General features: G+C 46.7%; 1 protein-coding gene across 1 annotated transcript in view; it reads right to left on the bottom strand.

Annotated features, from left to right (window-relative positions):
* The window catches only part of rims2a (regulating synaptic membrane exocytosis 2a), a gene marked incomplete at both ends in the record, with an annotated part of 136,497 nt that overhangs the window by 12,737 nt on the left and 103,207 nt on the right, over positions 1-20,553 (bottom strand). The window contains 4 exon segments of the mRNA XM_080005848.1: positions 3,333-3,580; positions 9,254-9,420; positions 11,155-11,255; positions 20,326-20,358. Coding sequence (XP_079861974.1) covers positions 3,333-3,580; positions 9,254-9,420; positions 11,155-11,255; positions 20,326-20,358 — 549 coding nt within the window.

The following is a 20,553-nucleotide window of genomic DNA, read 5'->3' as shown; positions in this document are numbered from 1 at the left end:
GTACCGAAACAAAACAAAGCCCGTGGACGATAATGATGCAAAATAAATATGTGAAAAGCGGGAAAATTGGGACAAATCTCTTCATCGGCAGACGTTTGAAGACAGTCTGCATAAAAGATAGAGCAGATATTCAACAGGAACACCGGGACTGATGTGACATCCCATGACCCATTTTACACCAATTCTAATCTTACTTTAGGGTTTTTGTTAAGACATGAATAACTCTGTGTGTGTGTGTGTGTGTGTGTGTGTGTGTGTGTGTGTGTGTGTGAGTGAGTGATGGCGATGCATTTTCCTTTGGATTGCAAGATCTTAGTTACTACAGCATCATTTTAGCTGAGTCAGGTTGTGTAGCAGTGTTTTGTTGTTGTTGTTGTTGTGGTGGTGGTGGTGGTGTGTGTGTGTGTGTTTGTGTGTGCGTGGGGAATAAGCCGGCTATTAAAACATTATTTACCAGGGACTACAGGACTGCTGAGTGGTGGAGGAGGACAAACACAGGGTCATAAATCACTTTGACACTTCAGGCTGCTCATGATGGGCCGTGGAGCACTGATAAAGCTTCAATCCCAAGCTGACTGCGACACACACACACACACAAACACACACACACACACACACACACACACACACACACACACACACACACACACACACACACACACACACACACACACACACACACACACACACACACACACACACACACACACTCACATGATGGTCATGTGATGCTCACACAGACACACTCTAGTGAGCACCAAACAAAAACAATCTGCGACACACATGTCGACAGAATATATGATCTCATGCTGTTTGAGGATTTCAAATATACAGTATGGGCACATGACAAAAATACATTTTACATATACATGCATTTACAGTTTTTTAATTTGTAAAAAATATGTATTTTGTTAATTTGCATATGTTGTTAATTAGCATATGCAATTGGCAATCAAGTTGAACGATTTTTTTTTTTTTACATAATTTGTTCATTTGTTAAAAATGTCAGGCAGTACAAACGACAGTAAAGCCTCATAGGACTTTTCACTCTCTAGAACAAGGTCACACTGCCTGATGTTTTAAGACTTTCAAGCCACAAAACTCCAAAGATTAATGAACATATATAAATATTTTAAATATTTGCGTACTCAAGCAGCCGGCCCTGTAGCGTAGTGATAGGGATTGTTAACATTTTGAGCTATTTTACATTTTACTATGGCACACAAAACATTGATTCCGCATATTTGTTACTGAATGACTACATCCCGCGAAGCCCCTGCTGGCGCCAGAAGATAGCAAAGCAGATACTGATCATTAAGTAAAAGACATCGCTCCCATCCGTACTGCAGAAGGGGAGGGATGCAAAGAAAATGGGCCTTAAAAGAACGCCAGGCAAAACTTGCAAGTGCTTTCAAACACTGTTGCCTAATGTATGCCCCCACAAACAAACACACACAAAATCATTGTATTCTAAATAGGCCATCTACTGTTGACCTCTGGTCAAGGGTGCCCACCTGGGAACACCTCCCTGTTTCTATGAAAAATAAAAACAACCCTCTTGTTTGTCGTTGCCAGACTAGTGCTTCTTGGCTGACTGGTCCATCTGCCAACCCCCCCCCCCCCCGCCCAACCAATTCATGACCTCCCACATCCACTTGGCAGCAAAGAGAACACCTCTCTGCGCAGATAAAGGACAACAAAGTAGGGCAGAGGGGAGCTTGGCAGTGTCCTCACTTTGCGGGGCCTTAAAGCCTTTCTAGATCTTGATGGACGGGGGGACGGCAGGACGACTTTTGATGCACCAGAGAGCACGGGGTGAAATATTGATATGCTCTTAAGAGATGCTGACCTCTCAGCATTATGCCATGTGAGCATATGTCTGTGTGAATAAGTCTGTGTGTGTGTGTGTGTGTGTGTGTGCGCGCGCGCAGCTTTGTGCCTTCACTTATGAGAAAACACAGAGTCGTATCTAAAAATAAAAACTTTACCACTGCCAGCAAGTTGAAAAAGGTGCCAAGCAGTGCAAAGTTTAAAACTTTAAATGTCATCCGCAAAATAAAAATATCCAAAAATGTATCCTTTTCACCTAGATAAAATTTCCCTAAAATAAAACCAATGATATAACCTTATTGGCCTACAACATGCGTCCTGGATAATCTGTAATAACCGACTAACAAATATTATAATAAGATGTTTGCAGAGCTGCTGTTTGCTGCACTTTTGGCAACGAGGAGAAATGATTAAAACATCACAGATAAGGCAGGGAAAGCGCTTGTCACTCGAATCACCAGCCAGGAAACGCAAAGTGCCACCACGTGAGCCCGCCAACACGCATTTATCGGCCTCCATCAATCCATCCACCCATCCAACCCTCCATCCATCATCCATCCATCCACTGCTTTCATCCCGGCCTCTGCTTTCTTTCTGAGCCAAATCGCAGGGTTGATGGGTGGAGGTGATTATTGACCGCCGTACCAGACGGATGGATGAAATTAAACGAAAGGATGAGAGATAAACAAGGGGGCCGAGCAGCGGGGAGATGCACCGCCGAGCCACAGGGGTGCCCAACGAAAGGTGGGAAAAGGGATTAAGAGGAGCAGAGGAAATGAACCGCTCGTCAGGTTCCTCGCAGACACATCAAAGACAGGAATAAAACATCTCAACACTCCCATGAGATTAATTTTAAAAACAGCGTTGGGTTAAATGCTCTGCTCCAAAATCAAATACAAAACAAAATGAGACAGCGCACGCAAAACTCTCTCGGAGCAGCAGAGCTCACATGGGGGCCGCACGTTTAACGCACACGTGCTTTCGAATGTTTCAGCTTCTAGACGCGTCGTTGCTTGGAAACGTGGCGGTGGCCCACGCCGCACCGCCCGCTGAGGTCATCAGTCTGACAGCAGCAGCTACAGCGGCGAGGTGAAACTACACACTATCCGAGCGGGCCAGTAATTACAACCTCGGCTACATGCACAAAAACACAGCTGGAGTGGAGACATCAAGCGTAAAGAGAAAAAAAAAAAAAAGAAACAAAGCATATATACACAGAAAGAGAGAGAGAAGGGGAGGAAGTGAACGTTCCTCCTGGGCGCCTCGTTCCCTAGAAGAAAGAAAGGAAAGGGGTGAGTTATGCCATCTTCCGTGCCCTCTGCAGAGTCCAAAGCCCTTAACTGAAGAACACTGGAGGGAGAGACACAACACTGGGAGGTAGAAGTGCAGCTTTAATCACAGAAAGAGAGAGAGAGAGACAGCACCTCAGAGCAACCACTGGTGTTGAGGGCTGTGCTGGGGACCTGAGGGGGGTGGGGCGGGGTCCGGGATGGGGGTCCTACCTGTTTGGCTCAGCTGGGATGTGCTGCGGCTCTTGCGCGACATGCCGACGATGGCCTGCATTTTGGCACCGATGCTGGAGCGCCGCTTCTTGTCGTCGGCGCCCGCCGCGCCCACCGCCGTGTCGGACTGGCTGCCGTCCGTCTTCTCCAGGTTGCACATGTCGCCGCTGATGCTCGTGCTCTTGGTCATGTTCATGCCTCCCCCCGACGAGCCCATCTGCCTGTTTTTCATTTTGGACGCAAAGTCACTGTCAGCCACCGCCATTGAGGGGGGTGGGGGGTGGGGGTGGGGGGGGTTGAGGGCACAAAGAAGTGGAGGAAAAAGGGAAGGGAAGGAGACGGGAGAGGAGAGGAGAAGGGAGGAGAGGGGAGAGGAGAGGAGGGAGGAGAGAGGAGAAGAAATGAGAGTAGAGGAGAGGAGAGGAGAAAGGAGGAGAGGTCAAAGGAGTCGAGGGGAGAGGGGAAGACAGAGGAGAGAGGAGAGGAGAGAGGGGAGGAGAGAGGAGGGGAGAATTGAGGAGAGGGGGAAAGATAGGAGAGGGGAGTGGGGAAGACAGAGGGGAGGACAGGGGAGAGGAGAGAAGAGAGGAGAGGAAAGGAGAAGAAAGGAGGGGAGAGGAGAAGAGAGAAGAGAGGAGAGGAGAGGAGAGAAGAGGAGAAAGGAAAGGAGAAGAAATGAAAGGAGAGGAGAAAGGAAAGCAGTTGAGGGGAGAGGGGAAGACAGAGGAGAGAGGAGAGGAGAGGGGAGGATAAATGAAATGAGAAAGGAGAGGAGAGGAGAGGAAAGGAGAGGAGAGGAGAGGAGAGGAGAGGAGAGGAGAGGGGAGAAGAAGGGATAGGAGATGAGAGGAGTAAGGAATTGAGGGGAGAGGGGAGGAGAGGACAGGAGAGGAAAGGACAGGAGAGTAGAGGAGAGGGGAGGAGAAGGGAGAGGAGAAAGGAGAGGAAAGGAGAGGAGAAAGGAAAGGAAAGTAGAGGAAAAAGGAGTTGAGGGGAGAGGGGAGGATGGAGGAGAAATAAAATGAGGTAGGAATGCAGAGGGGCCAGGAGAGGAGAAGGGAAAGGAGAGCAGAGGAGAGGGGAGAACAGTTAAACGAGAGGAAAGTGAAAGAGGACAGGAGGTTTGTGAAGGAGAGGAGAAAGGGAGAAGGTAAGACAGATAGGAAGAGGATCAGGAGGAGGAGGAGGAAAGGAAACGGGGAAGATGGATAAAAGAGGAGAAGATGGGGTGACGGGACAAAAGGAGAGATTTCAGCTGCAGTTCATGACACACAGTATAGGAGTTTCCAAGGTGGTGCATGAGGTGGAGGGACCGTGCGGGTGGTTGTTTCACGGGCGTCTAGACACTGACCAGGCGGCTGCGGCCGTGTCCTCGTTTTAACCCGAGTATTAATGGAAAACAACAAAGGAGTTGAAGCCCGTCCCACTGCTCACTTCCTAAGTCTGTCGCCAAAGGAAAAGCTACGCCCTTCTCACCGCTCTTCTGAGGGGAACCAAGTCAGTGGTCACCCTCGTCTTCTGCACCCGACTCCAACACGTGCGCCCCGAACGATTGGATGGCACGGTGAAAAGCTGAAATTTCACGCCAGTGACCTATCACTCTTTTCTTTTTTACCGGGGTTGAAAAAGGGGGGCCGCTGGCGAAACGCAGGTTCTATTATCGGCTTGGACAGCGAGATTCACTTTAAGAGGCAAATGACACCGTGTGCCACAGGGGCGGCGTCCGTAATGGGCTGAATGAGAGATCAGGGCTCCTCCGATAACACGTCTGACCTCGGCTATTCATCAAGCCGATTTGGGGAAGGACGGGCTGATAAAAAAATTACGGGGAGGAATGGATGCACTTTGACAGTCGCTCTCTTCAATGACTTTAATTAGCCTCTTCAGAATTCTTCTCGCTCTCGCATTAGACGTCCTATCCGCCGAGCTGATTTGAAAAGAAAAAAAAAAAACAAAAACAAAAAAATGTTGAGGGTCTAATCTTTGCTTCTAATCGCTGCGATTTCATCATGTTTTTCATCTGTTTATTTCTACGCTTTTATTCAAATTTGCTTTTTGTATAATGTTTTTTTTAATGTCTCATGTAAATGGCTTTGCGTAAACAAGTAGGAGGAAGGACATATAACGATGGCTACAGATTCAAAGTCCATGTATGTGAAAATAACAGGAGAGGGCTTACTTTATACTGTACATAGCATCAGACGCAAAAAAAACAAAAAAAAAAAAAAAACCCTTTCCATCAAGGTCTGCCCAGGTGAATAACAAAACGACTACTTCCCTGCGGTGGCTGTTTGGGGCTGTGGGTGTAATAACCCAGATGTTGTATTCATCATCTTGCACGGGTCACATGAAGTCCACTGTTTATGCTTTGTCGTCCGTGCTCTTGGGACCTGCTGTGGCTCAGCCGGCGCTTTAATGCATCAATATTGAATGTTTATGGGAGGATTAGGGCCTTTGATCGGCTAATGCAGCCCGGACGCCTTTGAAGCGGAACCTCAAGCACGGGCGCGCACCGGTGGTGAAGGTGGCGTTCTGGTAATAATACGCTCCATCACAAGAGTTGCCGCAGGGCCGCGTTTCATCCCGCAGGGGAGCAAGAGTATGAGTGAAAACCGACTCATTCACAACAAATATCGACGGGGGGGGGGGTCGACAAGATCGAGATTACCAAGGGGACCAAGGGGTCAAAATGGACGTTCCTTCAGCCGGCCTAAATGCCAAACATTCATCGAGCTCAAAAGGACTTTAATTCTCCGTCTTAGAATATTGTCTTTAATGCTAAAACACTCTACTAGCCTAATTAATGAACCGTTTAATAATGTCATGCATTCTCCTTCTGTTCCCTCTCCGCTGGCTGGCTGGCCGGCTGGCTGGCTGGCTGGCTGGCTGGCTGGCTTTTTTTGTTGCCCAGGCCCCTGGTGGGATGTGTTGCTGGCTGGCACATGCCGGCTCCGGCTCCCGGAGGATTTCAGCTTTTCAACCTCAGCCCCGAGAACAAGCCGTGCCCCCCGTCATGCAGATTGCACGCCGCGCATTTTCATCTAGGCCAAGGTGTTCCCAAGGCTCCAAAAAAAAACCAGGGGATATTCATTTGGTCTTAGACATATTTAGTTTAGCTAAAGTCCTACATAGATCCTTGCATTGCTCTAAGATGCCAATTCAGCTCCATCTAGCTTTACACATCTTCAAAACAACTCTCATATTTCAAACCTTTGTCAAACAGTGTCCATGCCTGAATCGGGTTAATATTTAACCCCGTGTTTTTCACCGAGAGTCCTGAGCCCAAAGTTCAGACACTAAAGCGCGGAAGGGGGCAAACAGGCTGCAGTTTGCTGAGTGTATTTAAAGCCCTTCGTTGTCCCTTCAGATAATGAAGCCGACTCTGAGCTTTGTTGCGTTTCTTTCAAGGGTGAGGCGGGCGTCGGAAACGAAGAGCCTAAAAGCGCGGCTCGCATGTAGCGCGCTCAGGAGAGTCGTTAAAGATTTATACTGCACCGTATTCGCGGTGAACAGATACCACATCCACAAGGAGTCGGCAGCATGTTAAAAGCACGCGGCTGATGTAAACTCACATTCTGCACTGAATGTCAATCCTTTACTGTTCAAATGTTACCGAAATATACTTAGCAGATTATACACTTTTTTTTTTTCCTTTTTTTTTTACCTGCTGCTGAAAGTGTGGATGGCAGAATTAGTTGACACACTAGGGGTGGGGGAGGCTTTTGCAGAGTACTCGTACAAAAAGGAAGATAGACAGGATGCAGCCGCAGAGAGCTTCCCCGGCAAAACAGAACGTTCATGCGACATCCCAGCACAGACAAACGACACAGCAAAGCAGAATCTCAAGCTACGCAAAGAGTTCCAACTTCTGAATCCGTCTGTATCTCTCTATGTATTGAGTAATATGTTTATAGCTGGGGTCAAATCTGTTCCGCTCTCTTCGAAAATAGCATTTCAGAAAAGCCAAATCTGCGGCAACGCGGCCTCGGAGTGAACGGCCATCTCAGAATGGATATGGCTTTTATACGTTTTTTCTTGTTGATTTTGCTGGTAATTCTGTGACGCGTTGGGGTGGGGGTGGGATGGTTGAAGCAAGGATGGAGGACGCCGGACCCTCTGCGTGGATGCAGCCGCCACGGCTTCACGAGAAACGAAAGCTCCAAAGCTTGCCTCTTTTTTTTTTGCCTTTTCGCCCTCAGCTGATAATGTGTGTTAAGTGTGAAAAACTAAAGCAGAAGCTGTGACTTCGGCGACTGAGGGTTCAGGTGAGGCCGGTGTTTAAGATTTCACCAGAGGAGGAACGACATGCTATGCTTCACAGAGGTGCATTAGTTAATGGGGTTTTTTTCCGTTCAGGGTCTACGGAGACAGGGGACAGGAGAAATTGTCCCGAGAAGCACCTACTTAGATCCTGCTGCGAATGCAATTAGATACTGGTGAGATCTTATTAGGAGGGCAAGCTAATCTCTAAGCCTGCTTTGGGAACCCATGGGGTTCTAAATCAATTTGCTCTTCAATTTGTTCTTGACACACTTTTTCCTAATATCGGCCGACCCTATATTAAATCAGGTTCCCTTGCGACCGAAGTGAAACGGTGTTGCGTTAAACGCAGTGTGATAATGACGTAACCAGAGCCTGGCACGGGTGTTAATTTAAAATAACACGCGAGCTCAGTCGCAAGTCACCGCACTGACAAACAACCTCCCTTCCGTCTGTTGATGACAGTTTAATGTGCGATAAACACACTGTACAGAAGTGGGGGGGGGGGGTTCGCCATGTCAGAGACGCCCCCTGGTGGACGTTCAACAGCGCGGCCCATCCGTCAGTATGGGCGACCGACGCGGCTCATTGCGGCTCCCTAAAACTCTTGTTTTCTACTGGCTCTCATCATCTGCGAGCGTGTGGGTGTGGGTGGGATTGATGAGGGGAAGAATGACGTTCCCAAGGTCAAGGGGATGTAGGAAGGTCACCACGGCGTTCTCGGTGGAACCTGGGGAGTTCACCACACAGTGTAGGGCGCCACGTAGTTAATGGGCCACGGGGAAGGGGGCCTACAGGTCCACACGATGGTTAGTGTAGGGTCCAGGTAGAGTAGTAGTTAGAGGTCACAACAGCTAGGGGGCGTTAGAGCCTTGGGGTCAGCAACATTTTACCTGAGGTCGGTCTCTGAGATACTCCTCTGGTACAAGTCTTCTTCGTCGGCCACCAAATCATCCTGCTGCTGCCGCTGCTGCTTCTCTTTGTCTACCTCCCCCGCTGCCTGCGGCGTCCCCTCCGTGCCACCCCGTCCCTTCTTCTTCTCCTCCCCTAGCGCTCCCCCTTCCCCACCTCCCCTCGTCCCCTCCTCCTCCAGCACCTCCCCTAACTGCTCCTCCCCCTCCTGCGACTGGCTCCGTGATCGCGACTGGCTGAGGGACGTGGACGGGAAAAAGCGAGAGAGCAGCACAGACAAAGCAAGAAAAAAGGGAAAAACCCAAAGAAAGCGTGAATAACGTCAAGTGTGAGACACAAAGAAAACAAGAGCAGCCAAGACAAAAAGCAACTGACCGGACACGTAAGAACAGACAAAAGCGCACACACACAAAAAAAACAACCGGTGAAAAGCAACATGCGCTTCATTTTTTTGTGTGTTGTCAGTCACGGACAAACACCCAAACCGCCCTCCTGTGGACCTCAAGAGTTCGAGTTCAACCGTTAGGCTCCAGGATTCCCTCTAGAAGGAGCCAAACAATGAACTCAACAGAAAGGGAGGAATAACACCCGACACTGGCGGGCGTATTCCCTTCTCGACTTTGACCAGATAGAAACAATTTCCGCACTGGAAACTGTCTGTAGGTGGCAACACAAGATGGCGGGGGGAGGTTTGGGCGTTGGGTGTGGGGAGGGGGGAGGGGCGTTGTCGCCCAGGTCGAGGCTCCTACCGGATCTTGCGGTTCCCCTGCGGCCGCTCCGACTGGACAGACATGTAGCTCGTGCTGCTGAACCGAGAGGCGCTACTGGTTCTCGACACAGCGGACACGTCGCTTACATCGCTGTCCGAAGACTTGGCCGACAGGTTGTCGGAGCCCCGGGGATCCCTCCCTGATCGCTGGAATAAAACGCAAAGCACGTCAGAAGCCCGACCCGGGCCACATGCGCTAACAGGGTGTGATTGAGAGCTGAAACAAACTTTTCATTGAATGTAATTTTTTCATTAACCACAGCATGGGCAGTATGAACCACTTATACTCCTCTGTAATTTATAAAAGATAATTGCATAAAAACAATCTTATTTTTGTGAAATCATTTTCTTGGCAGAAAACCCAATTTAAACCTTTTCTCTCACACCTTTATGTTTTCAATCTTTATTCGGAAAAAAAGTATTACCGTTGGCGTATGGCGACCTAATTGTCTTACCACTTGATTGCGCTCATCAAGAGCTTTTATATGACACACTGAATACAAAACTCATTTTCAACTTTTTTGCGCCAAGCCCTCGCTGTGTCCTCTTGCTGTCATGAACAACTGAGAGGGCATCGGCCAAAACAATGAACTTTTAATATCAACAGAGCGAAGGAGAGGTCTGCGTTAATAACCTACTTCCTCCACACAAATGTGACACCTCGTAAGGCGCTAAGCGTTTAAACATGTCAGGAGAATACAGCCATTAAAAGATTAGAGAATTATGTAAACTCTCATATGTGATATTGCAGTGTAAACTATTTATATTCAACTATAGCATGCATCTTATTTGAGCTCCATCGTGCATCTGCTCTCAGTAGAACCCGAGGTGAGTGGTGTTACAGTAACTGTTTTTGTTGTGCAGACGTTTGAGAGGAATAGAAGTTCTTATAATAACAGCCAGAGTCATCGTGCTGCCAACGGCACTTCCACGGGCCATAATTCTCTGCTCAGACAATGCACCAGAGAGTATGAAACTTTTTATAGACTTGTTTCAAACACACGGGCTGCTCCCCGGGGCAATAGTTATCATACCACGCACATAAAAGGAGAGCGGGACAGAGGCCCGTGCTCTTATAAGGCTCGGCGTGGACTCCCAGCGAGGCTCTCCAAACAGGCTGAGCACCTCCTTGTAACAGAATAGTAAACACAGCACCCCACGCTGCTCAAAGGCGCATTCCTGGAGTCTACAAGGGAAGGCTCATGAATCTAACCGAGGCCCCTTTCAGATTATCAACTGCTACAAAAACATTCTGCTTTAAGTCTGTGTGTGTGTGTGTGTGTGTGTGTGCGTGCGTGCGTGCGTGTGTGTGCAGCCTGTCGCGTAAAAGCTCCATATGCATGTTTTGTTTAAACACACATACACACACACACACTTAAATTTGTAATGCATTTATAGGGCTGTGTGTTTGAATAATTTTTATATTTATATATGTTTTTATTATATATTTTTAAATTATTTTTTAAATAATTAAAAACTGATATGGCGATTAGCGATTTCTCTAAATTATTCTATCCAAATTGATGCTTCTAAAAATAACTATGAGACGGACTGTGGTCCCTTGTGCTTAGTCCATTTTACGAGAAAATATTGCCAATTTTTTTATTTTAAGAAAATACATACAATCCATTAATAAATTAACAAAAGTGACACAGCTATGATCTACAGTATGTTCAAATATCTGTGATTTGTCTTTTTACCTAACGCTTTATATGGTGGAAATCAATATGGAAATTGATTGCTAAAAGTGGATAAGGACGAATCTACAATGGTATTGAAATCATTAACACTAATGATACTCAGTCAGTTGGGTCTGTCTCCGCCATACACCAAAGCAAGTAGAAAAACACACAGGCCACTTTTTTAAGATATTTTTTTTACCTTGTGGTAGTCCTGCTCCAGTCTGGAGTCGGAACCCGCTCCGTGCTTGTACTTGTTCATCTTCAGCTTCATCTGCCTGGTCCTCTCCTCCATGTCCATACCTGCGTGGAGGAGACAGGAGCGGCATCAGCGCACAGCCGCCGCCACATGCACACCGACGGTCGACACCTTGACACCGGGTGAGGGACACAATTATCGTCAAGCCATGAGCCATGAGCCATGAGGTCTAATGAGGAGAAGCTGAAGGGCGAGCTGAACAAACACAACAAAATGCTGGCAAAATACATCTGCACATCTTCTGAGCTGATAAAATGAATTTTAGGATTAGCTACAGTTTGACAATAGAGCAAATTTTGTATCTCTCTCTTGAGAGTCATTTGGGCCAATGTGTAAAGCGATCTGTGGAAAAAAGTAAACAAACCCAGGCTTCATTTTTCTTTTTAAAGAAAATACATTTTGATAACAACAGGCAATTGAACTAGTCATTGAAAATGTTTAAAATATAAACCATTATTGACAATACACTAGTTTCTAATGCTGGGATTAACTAACTAAAACATCAAATAGCTCCAACTGTGTGTACGTTTTGCGTTTCTTTGTGAAATATAGCAAATTAATTTCTAGGGATTTTTGTTTTCATCAAATTGTGCGGAAAATAATCTCAATAACAGATGAAGACCATCTTTCAAATGACCAAAAGAAAGATTTTAGTCAAGACTTGAGACTTGAGTCATCACACGTGTACGCATCCACATCTTCCCCTGAACTCCAAATTCGTAAATCACCTTTTCAAGTGCAACACCTCGTCGCCAAAACCTATTACTCAACCAAAACTAGCTATAGCCCTGTGTCATGGAGGCCAGAACCCTCTAGACATTTCCGATAAACAAAGGCAATAAAAAAAACCAAAAGAGCTAAAAAATATATAAAAACTTTGGTTCGCGAATGGGATTTCACCGTCATCCGTTCTCCCAAAGCACGAATTTGATCAGAAGACACAACGTAACATTCTGTACCCCAGAGTCAAACACGTGTGCAAACTGATCTGGGGCGAATCAAAAAGCCTGGTACTTTTCAGTCATCGGAATCCGAATTAGGGTCCGATCCGTCCAAATGACGGCTTGCCCACTACTGGGAAGCGTTCTCTGTTCCTCTAGTTCTGTGTTGTCTGATGGTCATGAACGTAGCGACAGCAGACATGCTCACATACGCATGTGCATGTCACAATCACACACACACAACACACACACACACACACACACACACACACACACACACACACACACACACACACACACACACACACACACACACACACACACACACACATGCACGTACATTTCTGTACACTCTCAAACACGGGCAAACACATTGAGACACAATCATGCACATACTGTACTCTCCTACGGGAGAGGCAAAGTGACATTCCTCCATCCATTTTGACAGTCTGTAAAATCAAATAAAGAACACTTTGTGACTTACACAGATCGATAACCTCAGCACAGAAGCTTCAGTTAATATATCTATTCATATGTGTTAGAGGAAGAAATGACTTAACGTTAGGTGTTACGGGGCTTTGTAGACAACAGTTATCTCAGAAATCACTCTGTGAATTTAAATATCCCATAGTTGAACACTTTAATTTAAGTTGGAGGAGTGATGCAAAGATGGTTTAGCGTTAAATGGTTTCAGATAATTGTACGTAACCTGTACAATGGTTCAGTCATTTTGTCGCAATTCGATAAAGTCACTGTAATGATGGAAGATTAAAAGGAATATGCCGATATATATTGGACTATAGTCAAGAGAAGAGTCAATCATTTTTGCTTTTGATTCTTTTTATGTACACAAATTAAATTGGATTAAAATCGAATGCAAATTAATAATTATGTATTGTACAAAAAACAATGCTATGACAATTTTTGTACGGAAGCCTACTTCCTGCCAGAAGTGTCCATAGCTTAGGTTTAGATAGATGGAGAAATGACATCATATACACCCGAAAAATAACTAAAACAAATTAATAAGTCAATAAGAAAATAAAAGACCAGGCCAGCATGTGCACGATGACCATGCTCGTATGCAAGCCACACAGTCTCTGCAGAGGGAAACATCGGGAGGCGGGAGGAGCGTATGGTTGGTGGCAAGCAGAGGGATGGAGGCGAAGGAACCGAGAAATGAAGTGAATGATAATTACGATGATGTTGATGATGATGATGATGATGATGATGATGATGATGATGATGGCAGAAGGCGATCGGGGAAAGTAAAAAAGAGCCAGAAGAAGCAACCAAAGACCCAAAAGAATGAGGAGCAGAAGAAGGCAAACAAAGCATAAGAGGGAGGAGAAGAAGAGGCTTGCAGAAAGTTAGGGAGGGGCAGAAGAAAAAGAAGCAGAAGAGAAGAAGACCAAGAAGAAGAAAAAGGCAAACGGAGAATAGGGAGCAACAGAGGAGGAGGAGGAAGAAGAAGTAGAGGATGAAGATGAGGAAGAGGATGAAGATTAGGAAGAGGAGGAAGTAGAAGGAAGAAGGGACAGACCTGAGTTCGTCCAACTGGGTGACTCCGTGTCTTCAGGGATCACATCACAAAATGAGACAGACACAGACAGAGGAGAGGAGATGGCGGTGAGAGGACGCCCGGAGGGGGGAAGGGGGTTGGGGCAGACGATGCCATTGCCATGGTGATGCCCACATGGTGGGTGGGCACGGTCGGGGCGGGGAGGCATACGGGGGGTGGCGGGGACAGAGGAGTGAGGAGGAGGAGGAGGAGGAGGAGGAAACAGATGAATGAACGGATGGGCGGGGGAGGGAAGGGGGGTACACGATACGACACAACAACACCAACAACGACAACAACAAGACGACACAAAACAAACAAACAAACAAACAAACAAACAAACAAGCACAGAAACAGACAAACAACAGAACAGAAGGAAAATCATAGAGAACCACGAGAGCCAAAACCACACCAACTCCACGGCCAGGGGCGGCTGATGGAGGTGGAGGTGTGGGGCCGGTGGAAAGGCTGAGGTAGAGAGTGGAGGACTGTTATTGGAAGAAGGGGGGAGGGGGGTTCCGTGCTCAAAAGGAGAGAGAGCTGCAACGGTAAAAATGTGTTAATCTATTAAACGGTCGGAGGAATATCCAAAGCTCACAAAACGGCCTGGAGAAGGCCCTGGACCTTGGAAAAGGGAAGGAGGGAGGGAGAGGGGCACGGTGAACGTTGCTTGAACCTGCCGGGGGTGAGACAGCCTGGAAAATAGTAGCCCCTCCCCGCCGATAAATCAATCGATGTATAGTAAAACAGAAAAACAAACAAAAAAAACCACACACACACACACACACGCAACACCAGAAACACCGAAAGTCGAAGCGAGACAAACTGAATAACGATGAACTCAATCGGCGGCACGGAGCAGATAGCCACGCTGAGGAAAGAGGGGCTACTTGGTGCTACCTGCTACTTGGTAGAGCTCCGGCACACATATACACATAGGCCTCCACACGCGCGCACACGCACACACACACACACACACACACACACACACACACACACACACACACACACACACACACTCGAAAAAGCAAGTTGCCATATTTATAAAATCTGGTTATGCAATAACCAATCTGGTTATTTCAATTACTGTTGACTCTGTTCTCCTCCTCCTCTCCGCGTTACTCCCATCCTTCCTTCTTTCCTTCCTGTCAGCCTTTTGCGAGACCTGTGCTACGAATCTGCTGACGGAGGGATTTCTCTTTCCCCTCTAAAAACAGATGGTCTGCTGAGGACCCCGACACACCCCCGCCCCCCCTTCATTAATCAAGCCGCTGCCACGGGGATTGATCCCGCGGCAACTGAGCACCGGTGCGACCCCCTGGCCCGCTGACCTCTCCTCTGATCGGAGTTAATATCGGGGGGTGTTTGACCGCCCACATCCACCTCACCACGCTCCTCGTCCGCCATCCCTCCGTTCCCAACTCTCATTCCTCTCTCTCTCTCTCTCTCTCTCTCTTCCCCTGCTTCCCTGAGCCTCGAGCGCGACAGGAAACAAAGCTGACAGCGGCGTGGGGCAGAGGAGCCCGGCTCTGATGGCACCTAATTTTCATTCGCTCTTACACAGCATTAGCATTGAGCTCAATTAGCGTGCCATTAGTGTGAATAATGAAGTGTCACATGAATAAAAGACGGTGTGAGACATCTGCCTCATCGAGCTTTCATCTCCCTCCTCGCCGGCGCAAATCATCTCATTACGGAGTCAAACGGTAGTCGAGAGGGCAATTGGTTTTTGCTTATACTGCGTCACGCGGGGAATAAAAGGTGGAACAATGTTGTCCTGGACTGAACTGATAAGAACGTGCGATATTTATTGTACGGAAAGAAAAGTAGCTAGAAGTGATGCAAAAACAGTACGGTGTACCATATCGACAGTCTCGCACAATCTACTTTCTTTCCACAAGATCCAATTCAAGACGGCTTTCACATGATAATTTTTTTCCGCGAAAGCATTGTTATGCATATATATTTACTCTTATATTTAGCATCACCGGTCCGCCTTTGAGTCAGAACTCTTACCAAATACACAGAGGGAGTATGCTGGCTCATAACGAAATATCTTGAAGGTATCCACGACGTGTGCACGGAAGAACGCCAGAATAGATGGTCTTAGTGCAATAGATATAGTCTTAGAAGTTACAGGCAACCACAAAGATAAAGATCTAGATCTTAAAGAGGAAAATATATATAAGGAGAAGCAGAGACAGCAGAAACAGAGAGAGAAAGAGAGAGAGAGAGAGAGAGAGAAAGAGGGAGAGGCTTCTCCCTCTTTCTCTAGCTCATTAAACCTTGTGTCTCAGGCCTTGGGGCCATGTCTGAACTCCTACACCCCCACTGGAGACATTCTGGGCCGTGTTAGTCCACAAAAACAAGAGCAAGGACCACCGTCACTGCACGGACACACTGGCGGCCGGTAAAAGAACACGGAGGAGGTTTTGGTGTCATGGTGTTATTTGGCCAATGTTAGGATGGGGTCTTGACTTAAAGCATGCTATGTATGTTGCATGGTTTCATCGGTATGTCATGGTTTGCCCTTTACTCGGGCACACACATTTAGGAATGAAAAAATACATGAATAACATAAATAATTAACTCACACAGAAGTTCCTCCTAAGGTACTGCTGGCATCTGAGGCCTCCAACGCAAATTGGACGGCGCTTGCATAACAACTTCACAACAAGTGATAAGAGGCGAAGAGAAATCAGGGCTAATGTTGCCATGGAAGCGTGTTCAGACCATGTGTTGAAAAAAGGGGTCTCAAGATGATTGGACCTGATTTCATCCATCAACAACCATAAAGCCATGGGCCAAACAGATTCTCAACAACTACTGTCATTCCCAAATAATGTCAATATTCATGAGCATGTTTTCAAACTTGAGCAGGTACAACCGAGTTACCTCAGCAACACTGATCGCTTTCTGCACTCCAAAATCATCAAAATCAAAGGATGGGGCTGAAAGAAGAACATAATTCAGAGCCAGAACCTAGAATTGTATGAAATGGGCCCTGAGAATCTTTGGCTGAAAAATGAATCAAGTCGTATTCTGATCTTTAACCTAAAGTCATAAATATGTGGCAGACAAAATCACGTACTATGAACTTTTTGCTGATCATAAGCTCATTTGTATGATATATAAATAAAAGAAAGACACACCGTTGAAGTGGAATAGAAGGTTTGAAAGCAGTCCACACCCAAACCAACCTGTCTCCTTGCTCGGAAGGTGTGGCTGAATTCCGCCATTGGACAGAGAACCATTCAGCCCTCGCTGCTGGTCCTCCCATGTGACCTCTATATCAGGCCCAGCACACACACAAATCAAAAATTCACATATGCACACACATACAAAGACACACATGCATGGTCACTGTTCAGTATTTATATTATTCTATAATTCTGCTTCAAATCAAAAGCTGTGGCCTTTTTTCATTTCAGAACCCATTAAGTGGACAGTTCCCCATCAAACTCTGGGGGCATTGCACCATCTGGTGGCCATTAGAGGTAACTGTCTCTCAGCTTCTAAAAATAATTATTCTACATCTGCTGCAAGTAGCCTTAACTGATATCATGTATGAAAATTATATTCATCCAGGTGGAGAATAACATTTAAGACCAGCATTGAAATTGCAGACAATTTTTGCACACCACCTCAATCTCATGGGAGCACAGGGTATTTCATCATTCAAAGTTGTAATTGAAATTATTAGCAATTTCACAATGAAAACCCAGAGGTCTGTCACCGTGATGTGGAAATGGAGGGGAATTCGTATGGAAACGCGTGCATTAAAAGTAGATACGAAGCGGATTAGGAGTCGGAGAGGGAGACAGTAGCGGAGATCAGTCAGACAGCACTCAGCACACATTAATGTTGGCTTCAGCAGGCCCCGTATAAGCACTCTCAACAGGAATCACTTCAAACCAGAACCAATAGAGAGGGAATCGAATGTACTCATCATGGAGCAAAGATGCAAAGTGCAAGGAAAGAGGAGTCAGACGCAGACTCAGGGATGCTCTGATACCAAATTTGTAACTTTAACTTGATACCACAGTTTTGTATTGGGGTTAATCTTCGACGCTGATGTACTGTAGCCTGTTGTTGAACCGATATAGGATACCAGCATCGGTATATGTGTATGTATATTATGGATATCGGTATATGTGTATAATATGTATATTGCTACCGCTAAAGAGGTCAATTTAGGCATTCTAAGGTAATTGAGAAAGATAAGCCACTCAAAATATTTTGAGTACAGATCTCAATGTAACCTGCAAACAGATCACTTGTGTACTGCGGAGAAATAAAACGGGTGTGCACCCGAGAAAGCCCACGCAGGCGAGCCACACCATCACGCTACACGGAGCACTTGCCTTTCCTGCCATTCACAGGTGGGCCGTGGGGTTTTTCTTCACCGTGTGCCGCTGGTAGGGGAGACAGATGGCGTTTCAGTCAGGCCACGGGTGTGCCATGCATATGTTGCATTAATATGCAAAAATCGTGCATTGCCGTTCCACACACACACACACACACACACACACACACACACACACACACACACACACACACACACACACACTGCGCATAAGCAAACGGCTGCAGATCCCCAGATTCACACACTAACACGTGAAAAAATGAATAAAAGAAGAGCGTAAAAAAATGCCTGCGCATTGGTAATGCTGTACATATTTCGTGAATTAGGCATGGCGAGTAATGAAACGTCTGTGAAGCGAGCCAGAGGGTCACATGAGGAAAACACAGCACACCACGGACAGATGGAAAAGAAGGAAGCAGAAACAGTCGGGAACTCCAGTTTCTGCCAACTTCCGGCTGGCCACTCATTCAAGCCTGTGTATGAATGCACCAAACAACTCACACACACAGAACCGACTCATATCCAGAGGACATTGAACATCGCATTCAATCCACGCCATGGCTCAGGTGGATGAAGAGTTGATGCTCTGCTGTGGTCAGATTTCCAATGCACGCTAAAAAAGGCAGTTCCTCGAGTGGTGGATACACCTGTCTGACCATTGCGGGGGTCAGAGGGTAAAGGATCAACCTTTCTCCTAGTCGTTCGGCCGTTCCCTCTGAGAAGGTGGAGGGAAATACGCAGATGGAGATTAGATATTAGACTTTCAAACTGAACTTCACAGAACAGCGGAGTCGGCTGGAATCTATCGATAACCCCGATCCATAATACGGGTCTCCAAGTCCATGAAAGAACACACACACATACACACACACACACACACTGGCATTACATAAGGCGAGTGCCATCAAGTTCTGTGAGAAATTCAGTACAGGGTCAAATCAATGGCTCCCCGACTGTCCCTTCAGATATGGAATGAGAGAGAAGGAGGAAGAAAGGAAGGAAGAAAGAAAGAAGGAAAGAAAGAAAGAAAGAAAGAAAGAAAGTAATAGATAAGGAAAGAAACAACCGATAGAAACACCGAGGGAGGGAGAAAGGGAAGCAGTGAGCGAGAGGCACGAAGGAGGGAGGAGAGAGGAAGTGGGAGAGGAGGAGCTGGCACAGAGAAACTGCAGAGATCGAGTGAGAGAGACAGAGCGCTTAAAGAGTAATAGATCCGCGGCGAGAGATAAAGAAATGGGGCGGGTCGAAAGAGTGGCGGCTGATATCGAGGGAGAGACAAAGGGAGAGAGGAATGGATGGACGGAGCGAAGGAGAGGCCGACTCGGCCAACTGGCAGCTGCACAGAATGCCGGGAGAGCACTCATGGGTTCAGACAATGATGAAGGAGTTGGAGAAGTGCTTTGACAAGTTCTCCAGCGGCGCACAGGCTTTTTCTCCCTTCTCTATCACTCTCTCTCTCTCTCTGTTTTTCTCCTCCAGTCTTCTCCCTGGTCCAAAGCTAATCCCTGCTTCTGTTCCCACTGTGCCGGTCCAAAAAAACAAGTCCGGCGCTGGGCCCTCGCCAACAGGTTGGAGGACGCTAACGCTACAAGATGGTTCCAACACTGGAAATAGGAAAATGACATGAAAGAATTGACACTTATTGGTAGATCTGCTGACTTTAAAAATATCTATGGAGACGAAACTGACACAATTGTGCCCAAAACTTTATTTAAAACCAGGAGATGATGCTGTCTGCTGATATTAGGTAACAATCTGTTTCTCTGAGTTTGTGGTCATCACGCTGCATATACGCAGGCTGACTGCGCTATGTCTATATTTCTTCGCTTATAAGTGTCGAAGTCCTGAATTTCAGCCCAAATCAGCCAATGAATCCTATCAAACATGCAGATGTCTCAGCCAAAACAGACTGAAGGATAAAGTATCGGAGCGTTTAAAACCACCACACAAGGAAACAAGACCAACAGTTCAGGACAAACGGTGCAAAACCCTCCGCACCAAAACGTAATTCATAAAACACAGGTCAGCAATCACAATCCTGGTCCAACTAAAGAGCACGGCCCACAGGAAGTGTGTGGGACAGGACGCCACAGGACTCGGTAACGCCACAAGACACACGAGGTGCGAGCTGCAATGGCGGGTGGGGGGCTTTTCATTTCGAGGCCCCCAGCGACCTGACGTTGCAGACCGGCTTAGACCCGTCATCAACCCCCGAGAGACCGAAACCCGCACGCCGAGGTACAGACCTTCGCAAGGCTCTGCTCCTTCTTCTCCACCTCCTGAGAGAAATGGAAGAAAGGAGCCGCGTTTGGGCGTTACAGATGGAGAGGGCCTACGGAAAATGCCGATGTTGGTATTTGACAATGGCAGCAGGGTTACAATCTCATGTAAGCCTTCACCAGGAAACACTTAGTCACATGGGTTGTGCATATATATATATATATAACAAATACTACATCAAGGTAGCTTTAACC

Source organism: Zeus faber (genome assembly GCF_960531495.2).
Source record: "Zeus faber genome assembly, chromosome: 8".
In the NCBI taxonomy this organism is placed as follows: Eukaryota; Metazoa; Chordata; class Actinopteri; order Zeiformes; family Zeidae; genus Zeus; species Zeus faber.
The sequence above is the reverse complement of the archived record's forward strand: the minus strand, read 5'-3'. Positions and strand labels throughout refer to the sequence as shown.